Source organism: Cebidichthys violaceus, unplaced genomic scaffold (genome assembly GCF_023349555.1).
Source record: "Cebidichthys violaceus isolate CVI_PGR_0920_01 unplaced genomic scaffold, fCebVio1.0.p SCAF_42, whole genome shotgun sequence".
In the NCBI taxonomy this organism is placed as follows: Eukaryota; Metazoa; Chordata; class Actinopteri; order Perciformes; family Stichaeidae; genus Cebidichthys; species Cebidichthys violaceus.
Genome location: NW_027176617.1, coordinates 888,316 through 915,807, shown reverse-complemented (window position 1 = coordinate 915,807; position 27,492 = coordinate 888,316). Strand labels below are relative to the sequence as shown.

At 38.3% G+C, this 27,492-nt stretch overlaps 2 protein-coding genes across 2 annotated transcripts in view; one reads left to right on the top strand and one right to left on the bottom strand.

Moving 5' to 3' along the window:
* Window positions 1–12,182, bottom strand: part of necab1 (N-terminal EF-hand calcium binding protein 1) — a 28,091-nt gene extending 15,909 nt beyond the window's left edge. The window contains exons 1-5 of the mRNA XM_068728624.1: window positions 12,027–12,182; window positions 9,403–9,427; window positions 6,059–6,167; window positions 3,313–3,338; window positions 2,937–3,034 (exon numbers count right to left, since the gene is read on the bottom strand). Coding sequence (XP_068584725.1) covers window positions 2,937–3,034; window positions 3,313–3,338; window positions 6,059–6,167; window positions 9,403–9,427; window positions 12,027–12,113 — 345 coding nt within the window. The 5' untranslated portion in view covers window positions 12,114–12,182. The remainder of the gene's footprint in view (window positions 1–2,936; window positions 3,035–3,312; window positions 3,339–6,058; window positions 6,168–9,402; window positions 9,428–12,026) is intronic.
* Window positions 12,183–14,838: 2,656 nt separating this feature from the next.
* tmem64 (transmembrane protein 64) lies at window positions 14,839–27,184 on the top strand. The gene is made up of 3 exons (XM_068728570.1): window positions 14,839–16,352; window positions 22,837–22,992; window positions 24,064–27,184. Exons 1-3 carry the CDS (start codon window positions 15,642–15,644, stop codon window positions 24,253–24,255), a joined length of 1,059 nt encoding a protein of 352 aa, XP_068584671.1. The 5' UTR covers window positions 14,839–15,641; the 3' UTR covers window positions 24,256–27,184.
* The last annotated feature ends 308 nt before the right edge of the window (window positions 27,185–27,492 follow it).

Sequence of the window (27,492 nt, the reverse complement as noted above, 5' to 3'; positions counted from 1 at the left end):
GTTTGAGTGGTGCAACCTGTTTTGATTTAGCTATGTGTCAATCCTCATTTAGGAAATACTTACTGTACATTACTTTGCTAATTTTGAACTTGCCAACAGCTCCTAGTTCAGATTGCATATGTGCATATATATGTTATCTCGGTTTATCTTTAGGATTAAAAACATTTTACATTATGAAAACAAATGATTGCACCGCTAATACTACAATAAACTGTGAAGTTCACAGCAACTTCATCTTGCTGAAAGAAGAGGTTTGGTATGGGAAGCCTTTAAATAGCTTTGGCAAGAGTATCTGTGCAAAATGAAACCCTTAGTGTCTCAGCACAGATGCACATACAGTACATGCCTGGCTTTGTTTCAGATGCACATTCTTGTTCCAGCTCCCCCGCACATGGGCATGGATGTTTGAGGACACAAAAGCGCACACACAATCAACCACATAAGCTTGCGCATACGTTAGCTCACACAAATACACACTAATAATTTTTCAATGCAAAAAAAGGGAACACCTCACAAAACATGCATCCAGCCCCCTCACACACATCCACAGCCAGAGACCACCCACTCAAATACATATACAGTTCATACCTCAGATGGCTGAGCTTTACTAATGCAGCATCTGTTCTCCTAATTGCTAAGCGAATACTGACTAACAGATAAATGCAGCTTGCCATAAGTTCCTTATCTCTCAATTTGACACATTTAAGATGGAGAAAACCATTGTGTAGGCTCCAGAGAGTAAACACCAGGGGGACATCAGCAGTGTGTTCATATTATAGTGTTGTAATTTGATATCAAAGTTATTGCCTTGGCCAATAACTCCTCAATTATGTCCAATTCCAGCACAGTTATTTGTTTTAAGATAAGATAGTCCCACAGCAGGGAACTTTGCAGGATTACAGCAGAAAGGTGTACAGTGCAACAACAGACATCAGTAGAAAACCAAACAGGAAAAATAAAAAAAAACCAAATACAATAAATAGTCAAACAGTAAAGGTATAATAAATAAGTAAATCGCCATTCATTCATTCATTCATTCATTCATTTAATTTGAACTCAAATATCCATTTCACACACTATATCTGTGAGGGAACAATAGTGCAGAATGTATTGATGGGAAAAAAAAGCTGATTTGTGAGTGATTGTTTTTCCAGTGTACCTCATGTGAGCTTGGGGCTTTTAAAAGTCTGCAGCAAGGTAAATATTCCCTTTTCGAATGACAACACAACACAAACACATATCCATGCTGCCTCTACTGTTTCTCTTCTTTCTCTCCTGCTGTCTCACTTCCTGCTCTCAACTATTCTCCTGAGATTCTTATTCTTAACAGAAAATTATTTCAGATGCATTTTCATTTTGGCACCTCATCACAGGTTGGCGAAAGTTGAGGTCTATGAAAGATTGCAAAGGGATTGCAGAAGTGTGTGTATGTGTCGTTTCTTTTGCAGAAATGAAGGCACATGTCCTGCAGGTCCAACCTTTTAGAACCTATTTAAAAAAAAATACATTTCTCTTTGAGTGGAAAAAGTTATTCAAAGGATATACATTGGTTCTCTACTTTTATGTCCAAGTTTGTGAAATCATGTATTATTTCATGCCATTTTTCTTAAAATCTCCCCTCACTGCCATTTTTTCTGTTCAGTATGTGTCAAAACATTTACCACACACAAAACTCTGTATCTTCCATTGACATTTATCTTTGTCCCCACAGCACTTAGGTGTTGAAGTTGGATGTCATCATGTGTTACCTCTCTGCGTTAATAAAGAACTACCACCAATAATTGAAGTTTTACTCCCACTCTCTGAAGCAGAATGAGACGTGTCTGCTTCAGTGCAGATCAGAGGGGCGATTTGAGCCTCACAGCGTGTGTCATATGTGCCAGATGAGATACTGCAGAGAAAGAGAGGGTGGCAGAAACAAAAATAAGCTCTCCCTGCAGATGTATGCCTCTCTTCCTCATCCTAGAATTTGTACCTTCAGTCTTCTGTTTTTCTTCTGCCATTTCTGATAATTTACCTTCATCCCCATCTGTTTGCCCCCCCATCTTCGTAATCCCCCTTTTCCTGCCTGATCATCTAATAGGTACTCAGCTTCTGCCAAAGCTCTACAGTAAGATCGAGGCGAAATTAAGCTTTTTCCAAGGCATGATCAAACGCAGTATTTGTTTGGTTGCGCAGCCAAAACCTTTAATTCCTTGTCTATGTTGGCTACAAGTACAAAAAGAATCATAACGTGCTTTGTTCTGGGGGTAGCATGAATGAATCCTGGCTTGTCCTTTTTGTCTCTGTAATGGAAATCTGACTAATGGGAGATCTGAGGAAGCCAGTAGGGCAGCAGAGGAGCATGTTGGGAGAGATTTGAGACGTGGAGTTTAGGACATGCTGTGAGTAAATCAAACATCTCATATTATTATCATTATGCGCGCTGCATGAGATGTCAGTGTGATGTTCACTGTGTGGAGGTGTGGGTCTGTGTGTGAGTGTGTCACAGGGATGTTAATTAAAATAAATATATGATATGAGCAGATCATGTTCTCTTAACAGAAATAGAAATAGCATCCATTTAGCAGATTTTTCTTGTGACATTTTCTTTTAGTGACCATTTTTACACAATTTGCCACGAATGTCACAGCCTTTCTTTTCAGCCACATCAAACGGAAACACACACACATCATACACACACTGCTAACGCTGCTTACTTTGTATATTTTGTGAGCAGCTAAACTTATGCATATACATATGGGAATGAATGGAAATAGAATTCTAAAATATCCGAAAAAATATCTAAAATATCCTCAAGTGTATGCCAGGAAGAAATACAGATATGATTACAGATTTTAAATATTACAAAATTAGAGATAGAGAAGTAGCAAGTGTGTTTTGTTGAGAAAAGCAGGTTTATATTTCCAATGATGATTTCATTTCTATCATCTTACCTTCTTTGTTTTGTCCATTGCCTTCAGTATGGACATATTCAGGTCTTCTAAGGCAGCGAGAACATTCTCATATTCACAGAGGTGCTGGGAGAAATACTCTTCACAGCAGAATGACAACATAAAGGAGAAAACATTTCGTGAGTTAAACAACTGGGACAGGGCTGTAGGTGTTTTGTTAAAGCAGCGCTGTGTGACAGCTCAGTCACACAGCCTGTAGGGGTTTGGTCACAGCGCATGTGACAAAATCGTACATGGTTATTTCCTTATGCTGGGTCTACAGTGCTCCTGACTGTGAGGTAAGCAAGATAAAGCTAGAAGAGTACAGCTTTTTACCAATATTAAAAGTTGTTCTAACGTAGGCGAAGGATCAACTTACCACAGAGTTCATCAGTGTCCACATTGCTGCAAAACAAAAAAATGAGAAAGAGACATTTCAATAATTACTCAAAAACAAAAGTATCTAAGGTTAAAGGAGGTGACAGATTGATCCTGTATCTCTCCAAAAACCTTTGCTGGACAGACTATAGTTTTTGGTGATCAATGTATCATGACGAATAAAATATGTCATGAATAATTGAATAATTGAGTTGCTTTGCCAGACAGTGAATCCCTCATAGGAAAACCCATCAGGAATGTTTGGCTGTTTGTGTTAAATGTCCATGCATAACAAACAAACAAAAGAGCTGATGGTAAAGAGAACATTTTAAAGTACAAAATGAGTCGTTGTATCCCCTGACTGGCTTGCTTCAAGAAACATGTTATTCCTTGTTACAATGAAGGTGGCTGGGGAATTACACAGGTTTTAATTCTCTTCCACATAAACTGTAGCTGTCGTTCACAGGGGAGAAAGTACTGCAGCAATCAATCAGTCCAAATAGGAGAAAACACTAAGAGCCACAGAGGAGATAGGAGGTACTGTAGACCAGGGTTAAACACTAAACTGAGTTACTCAGTGAAAGGTCTAATTTATGTGTCTTGAAACTGTTTTGAAGTTCTTTATACTAATGGACCATGCACAAGTGAAGCCCTTCATATTGTAACTAATGAGGAGAAACATTCATAGTAAAGTTTTGCACATGCCTCTAATCCTGTGTAACTGCAACTACAAATTATTCATGTACAAATGAAAATGTCTGCATTTACAAACTACATGCAATATCTGTTTTTTTTATGTGAGGTATTGAATAATCTTTCAGTGTGCAACATCAACCTGAGCAGCTTCACCAGCCTGTTACGCAGACATTGCAGCTTAGTGACTCATTCTTTAATTAATACAGGATTTAATTTGAGACTTCAAAATTACTTCCTAACAACTTTACCATCTGTGAAATGAACACAGAATGAGGCACATTTGTTTTGGTTAAACACAGAGTCCATTGAAGTTCTCTGTGATTTAGCAGATAGCAGAGTGATGGTGTCTGCGATGATGACGATATGTCAGGTGATGGCAGCTGAAGACATAAGTATATGAAATATCTAGCTCTATTATTGTTAATAAAGCTTAGTGGCTAACTCAGGTAAATCACACTCATGATGAGGATGATGAGGATTACAAATTACAACATTTCTCATCAGCATGACTGTAATGTCTCATAATTCTCTCTCCCACATTCAATCAGCTGTATTAATAAACCTGTGGAATTAAAAATCATGACTCCTGATCACATCAGCAATGAGAAACACGTTTATGAAAACATAAAAGACCTTAAAATTGATTCCTGAGGCACGCCACAGTGTGTGTCTAACACCATAAAGAACTCTGAAGCAGGAGTAGCCATTTGAAGACACTGCCAGAAAGACCAGTTTATTCATGCAGTCTACAGTACACACTCTTTTGATTACAAAATAATCTCTCATTCTAGAAAGGAAGCTAGAAAAACACAGGCCTTTTTTATTGAGAGATTATGGTTTCATGTAGGAAAAATATGTTTATGTGTAAGGCCAGAGATGTTTAATTTTAGTTTGCATTCAGTTGAATTGTTCAGCCCTGCTGAACCAGTCTTTTGTCATTTGCAGGTGTCAAATACCGACACGTTTTCATGCCCCTTGGCGTCTGATACTGACACACATGGCACCCTGTAGTCAGTGTGTCTGTATGAAATGCATAAACAAAAGCATTTAATCTTATTGTAACAACCATCAAAGAGCAGAAGTCAATATTTCAGAATGTGATTTTATTTAATAAACTTTACTGGTGGAATTGAAAGTAAACTAAAAATTGCTTGCATTCAATAAAGACACAAATAGAATTGTCTTTTTTACTGCCATGTCTCATATACATACATCCAGGTTGATAGTACTCATCTTTAAAAAACAATGTACTGCTGGTGAACAACTTAAAACATAGATACAATAAATGCCTGCAATTATCATTACAACAGAAATATATTCTTTTGAAATTACCGTGTTAGGTTTCTGAATACTGTCACAAACACAGACTGAACTCGTACAAATAAGGCAGAGTAGATGGCTTCTATAAACATTTTAACTGGTCAGTAGTTACTGTACTAAATGATCAACCCAAACATTAAATATTTAAAGCTAATTTACCTGAGCAGCTTTAAAGTTATAAAACAAACAAATAACCTCTTGGTGATGCTGCAAAATGATGATGAATTCAAATAGTCTAAAATCTTAAAGAGCCTCCCCATGTTGAGCATCTTTTTATATACATTTCGTTGTAATTCAATTTGACATTTGTGGTACCTTAGGAAATTGTGGGATCTCAACAAATTTTAAATAAAATTATTAACTAATGAATAAAGGGTTAAAGGGTTAACATTCTTAAAATCTTTGAATATTTGGAAGTTATGATCAGGACTGATATTGGTTAAAGATGTAACTTAGTGAAAGTGGACTTTAATATTAATATATAGTATTTTTATAGCAGGAAGTTTTATCTGATTCCTGGAGTACACTGGGTTTTCACAAGAAAGTTGGATGTAATTCAGTGGAACAGGAGTAAATATAAAGATACCTTACAGACCAAATGGCCAAAAGCTGCAACTACAGTTCCATTATTTCCAAACAGCATCGTCATCTACCTCTCCTCCATCATCCACATTTTAATTTTGTCCTCCATGGAACACAACAATAACAAATAGAGTAATGAATGGACTTACTCTGTGTTATGAGTGTCAATTGTGTGGAAGAGCTCCTGTAGTTCCTCAGCTGTCAAGACTCCATCAGAGAAGTAGGCTTTGAATTCATCAAAGGACAACTTTCCATCATCTGGGGATGGAGCACAAATGCAGCTTATCAACACAGTGTCAGTACAGCTCAGTCAGGACTGCAGCATCCTGTGAGATGAGGTGGCCATTTTCTAAATGATTCCTCAATCCTAAAACTAGTTTTGGGTCAAATGAGCATTCTGGTATTTGTCTGTTGGACATAAAACATGTAATGAAATGCATCATGGAGGTGAAAAGATTTAAAGGATGTCAGTAGCACATATTTAATTCATCAACATTCCATAAGGAAATAGGTGTACTAACTTTAAATGAATAATTTAAGTCCACCCCTTGAGCTGATGAAACTGAGGGTGACTTGAGATAACACAGATAAGATGCAGCATGTTATAAACTGCAGGGGCTGAATCAGCAAAAGATGGCATCAAGCGTATATAGATAAAACTCCATTCACAGCGGAAAAGGAAGTAATAAAACTTAACAAAGAAACTCCACAGTGCAGCATTCTTCCTTGTTATTATCATAGTAAACAACACTGAAGGGTCATCACCATTTGTTCCATGAGACCAACTTGATGGTAGTCCTAAACAATCAGTCATTGTTATGCTTTGAGTCTTTGCAAGTCTTTAGAATAAAAAGGCCCAAGCTATGTGAAATATTCATGAAAATAGTGAAAATACAATTTCAAAATGAAGAGCCCCAAATTGAATATCCTGCAGCAAAATGAATATGATCAAACACAAGCCGACATATTTTCTCCACACAGTTCTGGCAAAAGTAGATTCTGTCTGTTTGTGTGACATGAGGTGGCTGATCTTTAAATGTTCACTGCTGACCTGCTGCTCAGGAAGTGATGTTCAGTATGTCTGTCATGTCACTATGTGAACAAGAGAGATGATCAAAGGCAAATATACACAAATCAAGCGCACAGTGACTCACTCAATGAGCTCAGAAATAATCTTGGAATGGACCTGACATACAATTGGTGCTGTTCGCACTAACACTAAAAACAAACATGTGGGATGACTTCTCATTATGCTGCATGACAAAACCATTCACAGCGAGGGACAGACATTTAATGAATAATGAAGCATATCATGCCATGTGAATAATTAATTCTGATTAGCCACTTTTTGCGGGTAGAGAAAATAATTTTTTGATTTCATGCAGGGTCTCTATCAAAATGTTTAACAAAACAAGACTTCAGTTTGTTCCGTAATTTAAAACACTCAAATGTATGTGTTTTGACCGTTTGATACCAGAAATGAACATAGCCCGTGTGTCAGCAGGGTTATATTCTACGACACGTGTTAACTTGACACAAAGAGAAGCTGTCATGTGCAGTCATACACACAAATGGTGGTCCCATCGCAAAGCTGTAGGATATATGCATCTGACAAACCCGTGTCAAAGTGTACTTCATGTCCCAAGCACAAACTTAGGCAGACTGTGCATCAAGATAAAGTGATCCATAAAGACATTTGTCTCCTTTGAATAAAGATTTCTTTCTGAGAGTGTGTCTATGCTTTTATTTGAATTTCAGTGCCATTAATGAAAAAACAATATATTTAAATAAGCTGTATAGCAGGGATGTCAGAGAGATATTTGTATTTGTTGAGGCAGCAATATTGTTTGTATTTGAATAAAAGTGGGAATAGGGAAAACAATCCTGTTTTTGTTTTTATTACATCACACTTTTAGGATATTAAAGTGTTAATAGGTGTTCTTCAGTAAACTATTATAACAATTATAAACACTTTATGCCATCAGTGATTGTCCCCTGGACCCACAGGTGGTCATTTGAGTAGGTCCCTAAAGACATTTTTATGGTGTTGAACTTGTGTTTGATTTTATAAGTGCCCCCCCCCCCGACTTTACTCCACTCTTCCACAGCAAACAAGAGTAGGTGAAGAATACGACTTGCCATGCCAAGGTTTGATGCTGCAATACTACAGTGTGAAAATTAGTTTTAAGTGCAATCTTCATGCTCAGAGAAAATTTGCGGTAAAGTTGTTGCATTTGATTAAATCTTCACTTCTAAAATAAATCTGGTGCCTGATTATCAGGGAGATAACAAGCAGACCAAGCACACATACCCACTGCACACACAGTTATGAGGAACGCCAGCTCATACTTTTTTTCCCCAATAACAAATAACAAAATTATTTGTACACAAGAATAAATATTTTATATTTGATTTTCTTGTAGTTAGATGAGAAGATTCATTCCACCCTCTGTACACTACATATGAAGCTACAGCCAGCAGCCAGTTGGCTTAGCTTAGCATAAACAATGGAAACAGCTAGCCTGGTTCAGTCCAAATGTTAAAAAAATCTGTCACGACCTCTAAAGCTCACTAATTAACACTTTATATTTTGTTCGTTCAATCAGTGAAAAGTAAAGTGTAAAAACAATAATTCACTGTTTCAGAGGGTGATAAATGTCGGACTACTTCTTGGTAGGGAACAGTTGCAAGGCAACTAGAGACTTCAGGAAGTTTCTGGCCCTGGTCAACAAATACTGTCCAGCACATAACCTCCTGTGAAACTGTGATTTGTTTACATTTAAAGCTAAACCTAGCACTTAGCTCACATTTACTGTACAGACATGAATGATACCGATCTTCTCATCTAGGCAACAAAGCAAATAAGCAAATAAGCATTTAACAAAATATCATCATAAGTGATTTATAGAGGCATCTTGTTTCCTTCTTTCAGCAAAGAAAAAACAATTGTATCTATGCTTTTAATTTAATTGTGTTCAGAGCTATAATCTAAATAATTGAATTCAAGTTATTTAAATAATGTATACACAGGCATACTGGAAAAAGCTTTTAGAACATAAAACTATATGTTATCTTTGTGATTTATTTCAAGTAATTAAAAATGTTATTACTATAGTGTAAAGGCAGTTTATTTAATTTTTTTACTATATATAAATGTAGAACATTCTGACAATGCAGAGCAAGTGTGCAATAAAAGATAGAAATGTCCTGGATCCAGACTAATGCTTAATTAGCTGTAGACCTCCAGCTGTACCTCTTAGTCATTAATCGTGAACTGCCATGATAGGAATGTTGAACTGGTACAATTTTTTTTTTTTTACGTTTTTCTTCATCAATGCTCTGAAACTGAACCTCAGTGGCCATGGTCAGTTTCCTGTTTCCATGGAAACTGACAGAGTATATCAGCAGAGAGTCATGATCTGAATTTCATTGAGAAAGTAGGTTTTCACACACAAGAAAGAAAGGTTGAAGAAATGCCAAAGACACTATTTACCGTTTTTATCAGCTCTCCGTAAAATCTGTAAAGAGAAAAGGGAAAAAGGAGTAATATCATCAAAGGTATACAGCGCGTATGTGTGTGTGTGTGTGTGTGTGTGTGGGGGGGGGGGGATCATCGATCACACACTCAAAAGCAGTGTGTCATTAAATTATTGATAGTGCTGTCCCAGAGTCCAGATGAGATGAAAGGCAGAGTGGCAACGACAACATCAGCTTAAAAAGGCTCGAACCACCTCAAAATAGCTCAGCCCTCTTTCTCTTCTTATTGGGTTTAAACTTAAACTGGTGAAGAAGAATTAGAACATGTGTCTATTTATAGGCTTCCACTGTAGGCTAAATCTGACAGCATAACAATGAATGTGCAAGATCTAAAGTTCAAAATGCCATTCTTCTATGTTTGTGGGACTTAAACTCTGTGCTACAAAGGAGTAACAATAATCCTAATATATCCACCCACATTCTTCTAGCACTTGGCAGTCTGTTGGGTGTTCTGACTTACATAATTTGTTCTAATTGTCCTGTTAATCACACTTTGTTGCCTCTTCTGCCGTCCCCAACCTGTAAACTCCTTCTCATTCTATCTCAGCATATAGGTTTTTGTCATCTAATGTCCATCTCTAATTTCTATGATCAATCAATTAAATTAACTGCAACTATATTTGTCTCTGCAAGGTAATTGTATGCCTTGTATGTCTTGCCTCTCAGGTCAACAAATAACACACACATAGACACACACACACACACACACACACACACACACACACACACACACACACACACACACACACACACACACACACACACACACACACACACATAAACAAGGGGAAAATGTATAAAGTTAGAACAATCAATCATCACTTCTCCATGCCTTCATTCTATATTGATAAGTGATTAATAAAGACGTTTTTTAAGCATGAATGCCAAACATTTAACAGTTTATGCTGAGAATTTGCTGTTTCTGTCTCAAATTATAGTTAAATTACTATATTTTGCTTCTGGGCTGCTGGTTAAAAAACAATTAAGAAAATGTATGGTTTTCTGATGTTTTATTGAACAAACATTGAATCGGTAGATTAATCAATGATGACACATAATCGTTAGTTGTAGCCCTACTTTTTTCTGCTTTCCAAACTCTTCTACCTGACAACTGCTCTTTCTATTCTTATTAACTAATTTGCATGAAAGGTACTTTCATGCACATTCTACTATTGGAAATCATTTGGAAATTGTGGACTGATTAGATTTGGTCCTTCAGATCTGACCAGCTCACATTGAAAATTCCAGCTGGGTCTAATCATCTCATCTCATCTCATCTCATCTCATCTCATCTCATCTCATCTCATCTTGTGTGATCTCGTGTCATCTCGTGTCATCTCGTGTCATCTCATCTCGTCAAGTTATCTTTTACATCTAACGATTAAAATGAATGAATTCTGAAGTCTGATGGTCCTTTTTTCCTTCAGTGAAAATCTGGCACCACAGCAGCATCATAATCATAAAGAAAAACACACATGGAGACACATCACATCTAACCTGCTCCAGGCTGAAACAACTGTTTGGAGTCAGCGTGTTTTAATGACTCACACCCGGCTAAGGCAAAATCTATAGGAGATGTCTGGAAACAACAGAAGCATACACTCTGACAGCCAACTCAATGACAAGCAGAGGTTTCATTCCCTGCAGAGCACCTATTCAACATCAGTGACATATTTGATGTTATGCGGCAAATTCCACCTTTAATAACTCTTGGTTCCCATGTGTGCATCCTCCCCTGTCTCTGTCAAACAGTGAAGGCATCCAACAGGTTTATCGTTAAGACATCACGAGCGAATGAAAGAGTGGAGGAATGGGGAGGAATATAATTAGGTGGTGCAGAGGTAGAATGCAGTGCTGTGATACACGGGAGGCAAAGCACTACAGGAAGATCATTACTGCAATTCATATATCTTATTTAATTTTCATATTATTATCATCTGAGGGAGAACTACAAGTGTTTGGAATTCTTATGGAATTCTTCAACACTTTAAAAAACATTTTTAGATTCAAAAAGTTCTGTATATCAATATTATCTTTTGTCTAATTCAGCTATGTTTCTCCTTATGAATAACACCCTAACGTTTGTCAAACCAAGGAGACTTCTAACATTTCATTAACTTGGTATTTGGTTTTGAACACTGACATCAAAATGGATTGCAAGCCTTTGAAATCCTGACATCATGAAGCCAAATTAAAGGTCAGCCATGTCAAATGTATTCATTCTGTAAAAAGGAACCCGTACCCTGCATGCATTTGGGGATTCATTAACTTTGGTCCAAAATCCTCTAACCTATAACCAATAATATCACTGAAACATAGATTTAAAAAGTAAATTGCATCTCTTTCTTCAAATGCAATAGAAAAATCAAACAATAAGAAAATCTGTGAAGCATGATAGTTGTTTTCCTTTTTTTCTGCTACTACAGGCAATAGATTATTATCTAGATAATTTGTAAAAAAAATAAAAATAAAAATATATCCCTGCATTATGCTCAAGTTTTTGCAATAATAGTGGAGATGAAATACATTTTTTTTTTTCTTCAAAAAAGTAATGATTAAAACATGTTTTACAGTACTTACATCTATGAAAATCGACATTCCTTTTTTAATCTCCATTTGAGCTCTGGGCTCCTCAGACACAGACTGAACCTCCTCTGAACAATCCATCTTTCAAAATGTAGCTTCAGTTGTAAACTGCTGAGGAATGTGTCCGCTTGAACCTCTTATCTGATCAAGCCAATGGTCAGAAAGAGCGACTGCTTATCGCGGTCCAGAACTCTGATGCAGTCAAGTCAGCCGGAATAAAGCACATAACTTCCGGATTAAAATTTCATAATTCAACCATTTATTATTACTCCGTACAATGCAATGAAACAAGTAGGTAAAAAAGTAGTCAAATATGATCGAAATTATTCTGTGGTTACTTTTTAGGCTATTCTTTGCATTACTCTTACACACCGATACTTGGCTGAATCTTTGTGTTTTTATTGTGAAAGCTAAACCACGACACTTCCTGCCATGTACTGGCTGTCTCTGTCGGTCTTGACAGCGCGGTACTTGCCTCAGCTGCTGCTATGATGAGTCCCCGTTGGAGCAAGCAAAGTGTCAATCAAATGCTAATTGTGTTTCACACTATACCATTGTGGTACACAGGATAATTACCTTCCACAGACAGATCATTGAAAAATATAATTTGTCTGTTTTCAGTTTATATGTCTACTGTGGCTACAGCCAAATGAGAAGCACAAATAGCATATAGTGCCCAGAAAAGAATGCTTGATATAGAACTATAGAAGCTTTTGTTAAAAGATACAAAGGCAGGCCAGGCAAAAGTTAATTTCAGCTCGAATTAAAGAGTCGTTTGTGACATCGCTCCCCATGGTAGTCATATAAAATGTGATACAGCAACAATTTTTGACATCTTGTTAAACAAAAAGATAAGAACTAACTGTAGCTCTAAGGGTTTCCAAATGTACATGTGCTGCGCCTGAAAGTTCACCTGGTTGGATTTTAGTTGATATGGCACTTCTAGTTGCACCTTATTTATTTTTGTATTGATTTAATTGATCAAGTTGTAACATTTACAGCCCCATACAAAGCATTACAAATATATTTTTGCAAAACCTTCATCAATGTGGAAGAGTGAATTAGGATAATACACTTTAGTGAGAAACACCAAAAGAAACAAACAAAAGCTTTACTTGTGAAACAATAAAACCTGGTAAATTTTTCCACAATAGTGCAATAATCCAATTCATAAATAAACCCTGTAAGGTACTTGGTTTGGTTGTAAAATTGTGTAACAGTTCCATCTAGTGGAGTGTTAGTGTTAGGCTACAACAACAGTCAATCTCACTATATTGACAAACTAACTACAAGCATCTGTGAATGTGAAGCATTCAATGAAATCTTTGTCTATCCACATCTACATATGAATTCAAAATGAAAGCCTAAGAAGAAAGTGGAGGCGACAGAAAGTTCTTTGAGGACTACTACCAAATAACTTCACTTATCCACAGCTGGGAGAGCCAGGCGGTGAGCGGTGGTAGATGCATGAATGCACATATTGTCTGCTTCACTCCTCTCATTATGCATTTATGGGGAGCATGCCAAGCAAGGAAATTCCCCTCAGGCTACTATATTATACTGTATGCACACTCTATTGCCTACTAGAAATCCTGCTTTTTTAAATAAAAAATGTATGAATTAAATTGTGTAAGTGTGATATGATTTCCATAAATGATTATACATACAACAAGTAGGCCTACATTACATAGTACTGTTCTTAAGAAGCCTAAACATTCTGAGATGCTACTTTACTTTGTATTTCTATTTTGTGCTATTTTATACTTCTTGCTCTGCTTTACTATATTTTAGAACAGTATTATACTGTACTTGTTTATTTCACAGCTATGGTTCAGCTGATCACCATATGAGCAGCCTATGGATTATGATGTACTAAACAACCCAACAGTAGCTTACATTAACATTTGCTCCATCTCATCCACCTCCAAAACTAAGATGCTGCCTACATGTTAACTTGTAACTATAATCCAATAATATGAATTATATGATAACATAGTGATTATATATAATATAACTTAGTTATGTACTTAGTTATGTACTTAGTCTACTTTTAGTAGACTAAGTACATTTTGTTCATTCTTTTACTTAAGTAAAACTGCAAGACTTTTACTTGTAATGGAGTATTTGGACATTGTGGTATTACTTTTACCCGGGTAAAGAATGTGTGTACTTTTTCCAAGACTGCTAATTATCAACATAGTTTACCAACATATATCCTTCCTAACAGTTAAAGTAAATATGTAGCCTGCATTTCTTTACTTTACTTTTTAATACCTTTATCTCACAAGTAACATTTTCAGATTAAGAACAAAACATACATTTATAAAATATGATGCTTTGTTAAAGGGTAAACCAGCGTGAAAAATCTACTTTTATAAGATATATCAAAATCCCTGTTGAATATTGTTATATATATATTCTGTATATATATATATATATATATATATATATATATATATATATATATATATATATATATATATATTGTATATTGTATATTGTGCTATTGCTACTTTAATAAATAAGTAAAATAATTGATAAACTGTGTGGTTTGATTTTTTTGTCCTATTTATTACAATAATAATCTAATCTAAATGATAGCAGTTTGTTCTGCATGTGTGGTAGCAGTGGCTGACAGCAGAAGCCAATCATAATTGATAATTGATCCAAAACAACCATAATTCGGTCGTAAAAAAAACCCTGCGAAAATCTCGCGATGATAATCGGAGCGCTCTGATTGGATGGGAAAGTCAAACGGGGTTGATCACGTGGTGCTGGGATCACTTGGCATTCTGGGACACAAACAGTGGTGTTATGAATAGCTTCAACAGCGTCAATAGCCGCAGTTTCTAGTGTGGAAGGAAGGCGACGAGAAAACCAACACCAGCCAGCCACCAGAGGAAGAGTAAACTGTTTTCTTCTTCTGCGTTTTATTCGTCGCTGTGTTGTACGAGAGCAGCGTATGAGCAGGAGGCTAGCGGCGGGCTCCGTCTCTGAAATGCAACGGTGGACTTTATTAACGCTGCGAGCTAACGCCATCTAGCTAACCACAGGAGTAAGTTAGCCGTGCGTTGATTCATGCTAGAGCGTTATCGTTATTAGCTGTATGGCAACGCGGGAGGAGTCATAAAAGTTGATGTTCTTGCACCATTTCCGACTAAAGTCCAAAGAAGAAGCGGATTGTTTACGCTCAGTTTCGCTGCTCCGTCCGTCCAGTGACTCTACTCTGTCCTGAGCTGAGGGGCTGCAGCTCTGAATATGGAGAGTGTTTCACACAGAGACCACACAACGGGCACTTATAAGTGTTTGGACTGGCACGTTGTCCAGTTAGTGTACCCAAGATAAACACCGTTACGTTGGACAATTCGTGTAATGGCCAAGGTGAGTGACGGATTTCATCTGTATGTCTCACCACACGGTCGCTCTCTTGAAGTTCGCGGACACATGTCTCTGTTGAAGCTCAACACATTGATATTGCTCAACATGGACTTGCGCTGGATTTAAAAAGACTCTTGTCTGGAAACCTCAAACGCCACAGCTGTCTCCAGATCGGACAGCTCATCTGAGCCTCTCTGTTGGGTCCCCCAGAGCGTAATTTAGGGGGCCAACATGTCAATGTCGGGGCCCACGACTGTGCAGCTGTTCACCAAGCTTGTCAAGCATGCAGTGGGTAAGGCGCAGATCCAGCTGAACCGCTGGCTGCAGAAGACCGCCACAGATGACTGTGACAAGATTGACATCCTGATATGCAGCGCCTTTGACGAGACAGGGGCTGGCACAGGGAAGTCAGATGGAGACCCCGAGGTTATCAGTGACACGGGAGGAATGTCCTTCAGCAACAGTGGGGAGTTCAGACACCCATGCTGCATCACCACCTTTTGCTTCAAGAGCGCCCTGCTGGCGTGCATCCTGACCGCTGTGTGCTTCTCCTCAGTTGCACTGGTTCGGCAATACCTCAAGGACCTCCTGCTCTGGGTGGAGAGCTTGGACAGCCTCGTTGGAGCCTTGCTGTTTATAGTCGGTTTGATTATCGTGTCGTTCCCATGTGGATGGGGATATATTGTTCTTAATGTGGCAGCTGGCTACCTCTACGGCTTTGTGCTGGGCATGGGACTAGTTATGGTGGGAGTTTTAATAGGGACCTTTGTGGCACACCTGGTATGTAAACGCCTATTGACTGAGTGGGTGCTGAACAAGGTTGGGAACAGTGAGCAGCTCAGTGCTGTCATTCGAGTGGTGGAGGGAGGAAGTGGACTCAAAGTTGTGGCCTTAGCGAGACTCACCCCCATACCGTTTGGGCTCCAAAATGCAGTTTTCTCGGTGAGTATGAAAACACTATTGCCAGCTTTTCCTTTTCAGGTTAGAAGCACATTTGCCAGCCATGGTCATATAGTGTCCATTGTAAACTCATATGGGTTTAAGCAGAAGGGGTCGCAGCATAGAACCAGCCAGGAGGAGAGCTCATTAACATGCCGCTGAACTGTTCAACAAATCATTGCAGTCATGAGAACCAAACCAAGTAAATGCTTCTCTTATTGCTCGGCCAATCTACCACAAGTAGAAATCACAAGTGACCCGCAACTTCCCTATTCAAGGCAGACCACAGTCTAATAGCAGGAAAGAAAATATGAGGCCAGTCCCCAGAGGAAGGAAATTCCTCTTGAAGATAGAGGAAATTAATTATATTGTTGCCTCAGGACATCAATTATTTTATCAGTCCGAACTATCAGTATCACATTTAAAGTCCTAGTTTGGGTTTTCATACGTGGAGCAATATTTTTTTCTGAACTCGATAATGATCTGGTGATGTTAACATAATGTAGAATAAATCATTTTCTTTCCTGTCAGGTAAATCTGACGTCATTGGTCAAGGCAACAAACACCGTGTGACCTACATTATGAAGCTAAGCAGTATCAGGATATTGCTTCAAGCTGCTCTCCTACACTTTACCTCAGGCCCTTGACCTCCATACATGGCATGAATAATTTATTTTTGGTGATAACCCGTCTCAGTCAACTCATTGATACCTTCCAAAGGGTGAAAACTTTGAGGGATGTGTTACTGTATTGTAGGAAATCAGCTGGGAGGTCATGCAACATGAAAACTGTTATGCGCGCTGTAATTGAATGATTAATGAAGAATACCAACCTGAGGGTGGACTCGGTTTTATTTAGCCCTTCAGGCATTCGATCTCCAGGGAATTTAAAGCCATACTTCTGCAAACTAGCACTAACCACCGTCTCTCACCAGGTCATACAATCTCTCTCACATCTGGAAGGGCCTCACTTGTGTCTCATTTTCAGATTGAATCCCTTCACATAGCCTAATTGTCTTACATTAGCCTGTCTCCTAAATAATATTCGTACGGTTGTTCACACTAGATTGTGAAATACTAAGGCTGCAAAAGTGAAGAAAATGTAGTTTTGCACAACAGGAACGTGTGTTGCCAGATTGTATCTTCTGTTCAAGCAAGTAGTGCAGAGTTACAGTTTGTTAATGTGCACGGCATTATATACATCCGCACAAACGAACATTTCGATCTGACAGAAGATCCGGCTGGGATGAAACGTCCATCTATGGAAAAAATTGATTTCAGATTCTGCGTGCAGTTGTTTTTTTTTATCAATATGCAAGCACATATTCTCTGAGGCTGGTCAAATTGACTCTTCTCAACCAGTGTATTACTTTACAATTACTAAAATATAACGTAGCCATGTTTCAGCATAAAAGGAAAAATGTCCAGTTTCTTCCAGTTAAATTGGAATTCATCCTACTTAAACAACATCTTGTTTATAACTATGAACACGGCAGAAAGCAGCTGAATTCATAGATTCTGTGTGAGTGAATAGTGACGTTTCCATTCCCCTTAACTTCAGCTGTTTTGAATATTGCACTGTGTTTATGGGGGAAAAAATATCTGGCAATAAGAGAATCAGAATAGTGTTGAAGGCAGAAACCATCAGTAGCACAAACATCCAGAATTGAATGCGAAGAGGGCCGCTTGAAAGGCATTTATAGCTAAAAGCATAAAGGAGTTGATGCACAGGCCTGAGGCTGGAAGAGGATGAAATGAAGAAGACGTAAGTGAGATTCACAAGCACAGTTATTGCACGTTACAGAATGCTTTCTGGGTTACTGATTTACTGAGACATGTCTTGGGTATTTGACTTTGGCTTTTGACAGCTCACTATACACACACTAACCACCCTACAATAAACCCTCACTTTGTGCAACGCTTTAAAAATATTTTTGACTCTGTCGGAGCCGTTTTGACCCATCTCTGCTAGATTTTGAGGCTATAGTTGGTAGAACTTTTGCATTTGATTTCATCATCTTAAAAAGCAGTTTTTAATGCTCTGTCTACCCTTATTTACATGCATACAGGTGCAAAATATTAGAAACTTTGTCCAGACTGATGTAAACCAAAACAATAATACCTCTACAGCCTCCCAAATTAGTCGATACATCAGACGTCTCTGTTGACAGAAATGAGAAATGTTTCACAAGTGTAGTAATTATTTTGGGGAAATGGATTCGGTGTCATTGCAGAGGTGGAGAGCAGATTCCTGTTGAGAGTTTTGATGCCTTACTCTAATTGTAGTATGCTAGCATGTTGGGCTGCTTTTTCCTAAATCTTTTTGTTATAAGTTATTGTAAAGAGAACAATATGTTTATCTGTACAATTTATTACTTTTCTAAATCATGATTAAATGGTATTGTACAAACAAACAGCTTAAAAGTCCTGCTACATGTTAGAAAATGGTTTTGTCTTAAATTTACATTTTGCATTATCGATTTATCCTGATCAATAATTTTTGTCTTTACAATAATAAAACAAAATCCTGTTATTTCACACAGCTGATGGAGATGTATTCAGATTTCTTGTTGTATCCGACAAAATATATTCAATTTAGTATCACCTCTGACAAACAAAGGCATTAATCAATTATCAAAATAGTTGCCAATTCATTATTTTGTCGATGAGATAATCTATTATTTGATTATTCGTGGTAGCTCTAAGCGGTTGTCACTGGAGCAAGTTGCTCAATATTTATGACTAAGATAAGATAAGTAAAAGTATTCATTAGGCAACAGTGAGGTGAGATAATCCCAGGAATCAGCTGACTGTAGGAACAAGAGGCATTGCAGGCAGTAAACGTTTGTGCTGCACTTGTACATTGACCAATAGGAAGAATCTCTAAATCAGCTGTGACGGTAGAGTCGGACAGTGGGGAGTTATTTTAACCAGGGAGCATTTATTTTTTAGTTAATTTGGATAAGTCTGAATGCAAGTGCATTCTTCCATTGTTATGGTGTTGACGTTTTTAAATTGAGAATTTAAGAAGTTTATTCTTCTTGTTTTTCAGGCCGGTGTGTGAGGGGTACACTGGAGATACTGCTGTGAAGTGAATTTAGGATTCGAGCTCTCAGCTGAAAGACAGTTTGTGAAGTTAAAAGTGAATGATTCTTCTGTAATTGGCCCAGGCTATAGTCAGCAGTTCACCTGTAAAATATTTGAACAAGACATTCTAGCCTAGCAGGTTTCTTTTTTTTGTCTGACTGACTTTAACAGCTTCTGTTTGTCATCTGCTCATACTTTTGGCTCCGTGGGTGGGACATAGCGCTCTGTGCAAAGGTTGCAGTATCTGAATTGTGCAAGGATCCTGGATGTAGCTTTAACCGTTGTCACAACAGTGAACTTACTGTTCCACTTTGCAGAGGTGGAAACGAGCTGTCACAGTCAAAGGGACACACGGTTTACACTGTGTTGACCAGCGTCTACCACTGTCACTGGCATTATTGGTGCTCCGCAATCAGTTTGCAAGGATTAAATTAAAAGGCTGGCTAATTGACAGCCTTGTAAAATACTATTTTTTGCTTCTGCTTGCTCTGGGGAAAGCAGACAAACACTTATGAGAAAGGATGGCTGCTAGAAAAGTGGGTCATGTTTGGTTGTGTGCCAGCTCAAATATATATTTCCGTTGGTTAGTTTCAATTTATGACAGCTGTTTGTGTTTGAAAATGCAGCCTGACTGTGTTTGACTCATTGTGATGACTTTTGAGATTGCTCCCTTTGACACGTTTTAGGTTTACATATTTATCGTTTTTTTAATTTTTTTTAAATTTTTTTTAACTAATCCACCTGCATTCTGGGCAAAGGTTTGGCCTCATTTCATTTACTTTCATCGCTCTCACAACATCGAGCATTTGGAAGCTACAGTGCCAGAAATAAGAGAGAGTCAGTATTAGACTCACCAGGTGGACAGAAACACTAAAAGAGTGTCGTAGCTCCTCTGTAACTGCTGGATGTGTAAATAAGCAAATGTTTGCGAACAAGTTTAATGACAAATTAGAAAGTGATGCTTTTATTATTGCATGTTTAACATGTAAACCATCAGTCAAGGCCAGTCGGACTGCAGAAAATACAAAAATCAAGCCGTTGACTCCTCACACACAAACCTCAGTGTGAAACTTTTTTTTTCTTCTTTCCTGCTGGAGAAGTGAAGGTCAGAGAGGAGCCTTCAGTGGGGAGTTTAGCCGGTCGTGACAGAAGCAGGCCAATAAGCTGAATCCCCCCCCCCCCCCGTTTGACTCCCTCCTCTGCTACATGTTCACGTCCCAGCCTGCGTGGGTTTAAAACCAGCTCGTTATCAAGCCTTGCTGAAATTGCATCTTATGTTGTATCTCATTCTCCACAGTAAAAGGTGAAACAAACCGTGGGTGGGTACTTCTAGTCCCGAGCTGGCTCATGGTGGAGTTATGTGTTGTCCGCTCTGCCCTTGGTAAGCACTTTCTGTGGATGCGGCTACATTTCACACCCCCCCCCCCCCCCCCCATGCTTCTTTCTGCTGAAGTGGATGGTGCTACATTATAGCGGGTAACATAAAACGACACCAAGACTGCAGTAGTTAGCAAAACAATGGGACGGCTCAGGAACAATGTTTGTGAATCCTTTTGTGGACAAAGTGGTGATAGTCAGGTCCCTAATCCAGAGCAGTGTCACTGCTCACTGGCCTGACTCCATTCCTCTGCCGTCATGATGAGCCGATAAGGAAATTCCTTCATTTGTTTTCTCATGTGTGAACCCAAACTACAGACAAAGCCTTTAGTTATGCCCTGGTCTTCACCCTTCACTACAAAGGGTAAACCCAGTGCAAGTCCACATAAAAAGGGGAAACAACATCATAGTAGCAATCCTGAAATTGACTGTGCATTCAAGACACTCTACTTCCTATTTTGTTTACGAGCACAAACTCAGCCCTGTATTGCCGCTGCTCTGAATAAATCAGGTCAAGCCTAGGATGTGGTGTTTTTTCACTTGAATTTCCAGATTATCTTGATGCACAGGCTTGCACAAAGGAGTATGTGGTTCAGTTGGAACTCTGCATGGTTCTAAAACTGTACTGACTGGTACTGATGAGCCCTTCCCTGTATGGGGGAAGGGCTCATCAATAATTGCAAATGCACACAGAAAGACTCAAATGCAGAAATATATTTGATTTTTTTTTTGTAACATATATATATATAAATCGTAATTTATTTATGTGTGCATTGGAATGTATTTGTGAATCGTTCTGCGTGCATTTGTAAGTCAAATTTATTTGTAAATCGAATATATTTGTGAATTGTTCTGTGCGCATTTGTGAATTTTTCTGTTTGCATTTGTGAGTCTTTCTGTGTGCATTTGCAATTATTGAGACTGATCTGACCCCGTATTCCCTGGTCCTATGTAATGCAGCTGCATACGCTAGATGCCTGGGTGGGAAGAGACTTCAAAGGGTGTCTGTGTCACTACTGGAGAATGATGGCTGAGAGAAAGAATGCTTTTCTTCTTCAACAGCTCTTGTAGGCTCACATGTCATGTCGCTGAGATCACCTGAAGGCGTTTTGATTGTGTCGACACAGGGTGTGGACAAACTGTGATGTCATGAGCTTGATTAACCGGCCGTTGATGCTCTCAGTGTCCTATGAATTGTAATCCAGGCTTGTGTGATAACAGGAGAGGGTTTAGGATTCAACAAAGCGAAGAGACACTTTTTGGCCGGATCTAGAATAATAGCATTTTGGACCAGGCGGCGTCATGCAGCAACACACCACGGAGCCTGACACACCGCTATCTGTCACAGTGCCAAGGTCACATCCTCACATGTTGGCTTATGTCATCACCTCATCAATGTGACGGCTACGCAGACCCGTGGTTATAGTTAGAGGGTTGCACTGAGATATGTCGTAGTCCAAGGAAAATACACAAGATAGTGCTTGTACTTTGAGATTTGTTTTTGTGTGTCTCAATATGAATACACTTGCATCAACTTTTCCCTAAAATGACATTGTATAGTTCCTATAATTTCTATACATATATTTAATTCTTTAAACAAATGATTTACACCCTTTGTAAAATAACGTAACTATGTTAAATAGCAGGTTGGTGAAAAATGGCAACAATTTGAATCTTTCTGTGTTTTTTAAACTTCAAAGCTTTTGACATGTGTTTAAACTTTTATCTACTCTCTAATGGTATAAACAAATTTGAATGTACAAAACAGTGCGGTAGTTATTCAGCTTTAGTTTTAGCTCTGTGAATGTCAAGTCTTGTGTTATTTTTCATTGTTGAAAGAAACCTAAACATATTCAACAAGGGGTGGCAAGGACTTTGACTCCACAAGCAAATGAATCATTTCATTCATCTGAAACGGTTCAGGAAATGCTTTTAACCTTCAACCCTAGTCTTAAATACGAATGCATAGAGATACTTATTTTGTGCTAATATGATTTTTTTTAAAGATGTTTCTTCTTTTTAAGATCACAGACGTGTCCTTGCCAAACTACCTGGTGGCCTCCTCTGTGGGCTTGTTGCCCACTCAGCTTCTCAACTCCTATCTGGGCACCACGCTTCGCACCATGGAGGACGTCATTGCTGAGCAGAGCGTCAGCGGCTACTTTGTGTTCAGCCTGCAGGTGAGCTGATGGTGATAATACTTCAAATCTGGAGATACTAACTTCTAAATGTCCTGAAACAACCCTAGATTTGGTCTTTTAAAAGTCAGTGTTTAGTAGAGCGTCTTGGTTTGACCCTCCAAATTAGTGACATGTTTAGCAGGTGGAGCAGTTATTTTTTTCACCTCACTTATATTGAAAATACACATGTCTACCATGCCTGTCGAGCCTTATCCTAGTGCACAAGACATCTGCTGCTCCCTTAAGTCTTAAGTTACGTAAACGTCTAGAGAGGAATACTAAGCCTGATGTAGATATGCAAAATATGCCCACACTTCTGTTCAGCTCACACAAAGGTCATTTGAAGCTGTCCCCACATCTCCAACACCTGTTCAAGCTTCATTTAAACCTCCACAACTGCTCAGGCATCATGGGCTGTTTCATACTGCAACATCCGACAAGTTCACAGGGCTCAGAGGTCAAGAGTCAGCTTAAGATTAACTAGGTATCGGTGTCTTATGCGGAACGGAAAGCTGTTGCTCCAAATTGACAACTGGCCTTAATCACGCAAAAGCCTTTTCTAACACTGGTGGTGGGAAACTCCATCTACAGGAGCCCAGTTATCTCTTCATCATACATACAAACATGTATTTATTCAATTACAAATACAGAAACAAACTAAATCTTGGCCAGGGAAGCTGTTTCCAGTCTTTGTGCCAAGCTGACCGTAAGTACCTTCATATTCATCAAGAAGACTTGTAATGTTCTTCTTATTTGAGTCTATTTGCCAAAATGTCAAACTATGCTTTAAATTAAACTGATTGACTTTGCTGTCTAGCCTACAGATATTATATTTGGGAATAAGAGAGCATTGGTGTCAGATTGTCAGACACTGATTTGACAAATTAGTACGAGACGCTGGATCAGTGCATTCCTACCCAACAACATCTGTCTCAGATGCCTAGTTAGCTTTTTAGCTTCATACAGGCAATGTTTGGATACATTTCTTTTTTGTGTTGAAAACTATGGTAATGGAAACGACTGCTGTGTGCAGCCGTGTGGATCGTGACTTCCTCCTCTGTCCTCCTGCAGATCATCATCAGCATCGGCCTAATGTTCTATGTTGTGCACCGGGCACAGGTAGAGCTCAACGCAGCCATCGCCGCCTGTCAGATGGAGCTGAAGTCGTCACACATGAATGGCTCCTCCACCAATCACAGTGGCTTCACCTACTGCAGCAAGAGGGCGACAGCAGGCAGTGGGAACTGCATTAATGTCGTGTGAACACGAACAGTAGCTCGTAAGACTTGCAACATTGAAGAACTTAAGGTAACCCGCTGAGTTTAGACGGTGTCTGAAATGTGTTGCTGGTTTATAGTTTTCCAACAACCTATTCTGACCACCAGCGTGTGAAAACCACGAAAGCATACATCTTTTGTATCTTTTAGAAGTGTGGGACCTTCACCTTTTGAAGAAACGGTGCTGAGGGAAGTAGGTTTGCGGTACGCCATCTCGGGAGTTTTTTTTTTTTCTTCTTTTGATTAAGGTACTTCTTAGCCTATTCTTACAAGAGATGTCAATGAGATGATGATGTTTAGAGGTATTAGAGGTGGCCGAGTGAGTAAGTGAGTCATTAAAAACAATAGCTAGGCACTAACTGCCTGCTAACACTATGAATGTGCAATCTGGAGCTTTCTACAGAACCAAGGAATTGTTTTTCCATTTCAGTGTCAAAAGAATGCCAACCTATGCACCTTTTCTTTCATACTACATCTTATTTATTCTATTCATCCATAGCTTATTCACACTACAAATAATAAGGGCCTTATTAATATTTTTGAAAGATTTGGCTTTTTAGTCCAGTTCATTTTTTAAGTGTCTTATTTTTGGACTATGGAGAGGGGGGGGTGGGCTCTCATCGAGCTTACGACCACATCAGCTGAATTGGCCTCTTCTGCCCAGAGATCATTTTTGGCGTTTCTGCAGTTTTGATAAAAGCATCTGGGGAGGAGAGCAGAATTCACAGCAGGAAACTCAGGAATGTTTCTGCCAGGAAAGATGAAGTGTGATCGGCTCCTCTGTAGCACGGCCACATGTTCTGCTACAGAACGATTACCATGTTGAGCTCAAACCGAGATGTCAAGCTTTTCTCTCAATGCTTATAATTCATTTTTTGCTTGATTTTACATTAGTTTTGTTTTAACATTTTATTTGGCTATTCATTTTGATTATCACATAGGTTTTGCTTAAGACGGTAGTTTTGACAATTCTGTGCAATGCATCAAAAAACGGTGACAAAATGGCATGAATGTCCTATTTCAGTGCTGAAACCAAACTAATCCGAAATGCACTCATGCATCAAAATAACACTAACCTGACTCTGTTTATTTAAAGGTTCACTTGCATTATAGACGAGTAAGCTATGAGATAAAGAGGCTTTTATTTTGTATGTGCCATAATTTGATAAAGCTTATCAGACGCCGTGACTTTGGCCCCACCTGAGCTGAGGCTACATGTGACTTATCCTTTATTGTATTACTTAATAATGCTGGTAATTATAGAAATGATCTGTGAACAACTTTTGTGTTTAGGTTCTTAATACAACAAAGCTCTCATGCTGTAGGTTCTGTGACATAGTCCACTTCAGATATTTCATACAGATAAGTTAAACTTGGAAGGGGTTTGGTTGGTAAAGTTGAAAGTGATGTGTCTCAGAAGCCGACAATCAAACACAACATGGACACAAAGTGATGAATGTGATAATATTTTTTTATTTTTACATGAATTATTGTGATGCTGCTCCTCAGACAAAGTCTGGATGAGGAATTATAAGGGCTCCTATATGAAATATTGATCTATATCCCTATATTTGTAATGCTGGCAAAACATTTTGTTTATTAATTTTCGTACTGTTTTCTTTCTTTCTTAAAAGCCAGATTTAATGTTTGCCCGACACATTCCATGCTGTCAGTCCTCTTAAAAGCTGTAGAGTTATTTTCATGCTAAATGTTGGTTGAAATGGCCCCATCATGTCCACATTCAGCAATAATGTTTGAAAGTCAAAAGCAAAAATATATGATAGAAGTCCTACCAGTACGATCTGTTGGGAATAGCTGTTTACTCCCCGATGTTAATGATCTCTTCTCTTTAACATGTGTGTATCTCTTGAAACTGCATTTGAGTTTTTAGTTAATTTGTGTTTCTCAGTAAGGTTGAGTATTAATATTCCCAGGTTTATGTTTCAGTGTTCAACCTGCCTATTACCTCCCGCTGCCTCTGACGGACATTATAAGCTGCCAATTATGTGGAAGAAATACAAAAAAATGTGATCAGAACAGCTTGTTGAGATCTGTAGCACCTTCTTTGGAGAGTCCCTAAACCTGTTCATCGCTTATAAGCGATGAACCTCACTCCCGTCACATGAAAATCTTCTGAATCCAACCCAGTCGCATTTTCCAGTTTTCTACTTGAATTGAAAGTTTACGTAGAGGGAGGTGAGAACATTTTATGGCTGCGAGGTTTATAGAATCTACTCACAACTCTCTGTTTCTCATTTTATTAAAGGAATGGAAATTATTTTTTCTGTAAATACACAAAGCTTTCACTTGACAGCAGGGATGTTTTTTTAGGAAGTGTCTGCCCTCCAAACAAAGTGTGATTTGATGAAGCCCGTTCTGCTCAGAAGTGAAAAAGAAGTGGACACTATACCATGTCTAATACAAAAATCGAGGTCATGAAACTGGACCGATCACCATGGACACATTTCATAATATTTTAGTCTGTCAACTGGGATTTTGAAAACTTGACATTGTGTGAAGATGAGCAGTTTTACAGTAAAGGCTTTGGTTCCTCCTAGGTGGGCTCTATTTAACTTAGATGTAGTTATGCAACAACTGATTCCTAAGGGAAGTATATTTCATAGACACCCACACAAGACCTGAATCTGGGATGTAACTGCACACACAACTGGACTGTTAAGGAGTAAAATGTGATATCATAAACTTAAAGGGTCACGTTAAGGGTCACGTTAAGGGTCTCGTTTGGTGCTATGAAATGCAATACTTCCCATCTGTATCAAGTGCATTACACATATACTGTATTTTGTAATACAGAGAATTTTACAGTGTATAAATATTGATATTTATCGCTGTACTACGCTTGTTCAGTGTTATTTATGAGAGAGAAAATAAAACCTGTCAGACTTTGTTAAAAATGTTTGGTTTCTGATTTTCTTTTCCAACTTACTTACTTTTTTATTTACATATATTTTAAAAACGCTCCTTTTTTGAAAATGTATGGATTAATAGTTTCTCTATATTTTCAATGTAAGTAAAAGTATTTAAACTATTGCTTTAATGGTTTGTATCTAATCTAGTATCTAATGTATAGCTCAGGATACTTTGTACTACTGAGTCAACCCCTGTCCTTGTTTGCTTTAACTGAACTTTCTTTCAACCTTGTTGGATTTTAGCAGCCTAAAGTAATTAGTATCGGTGGGGAAACTGACTTCTCAACAGATGT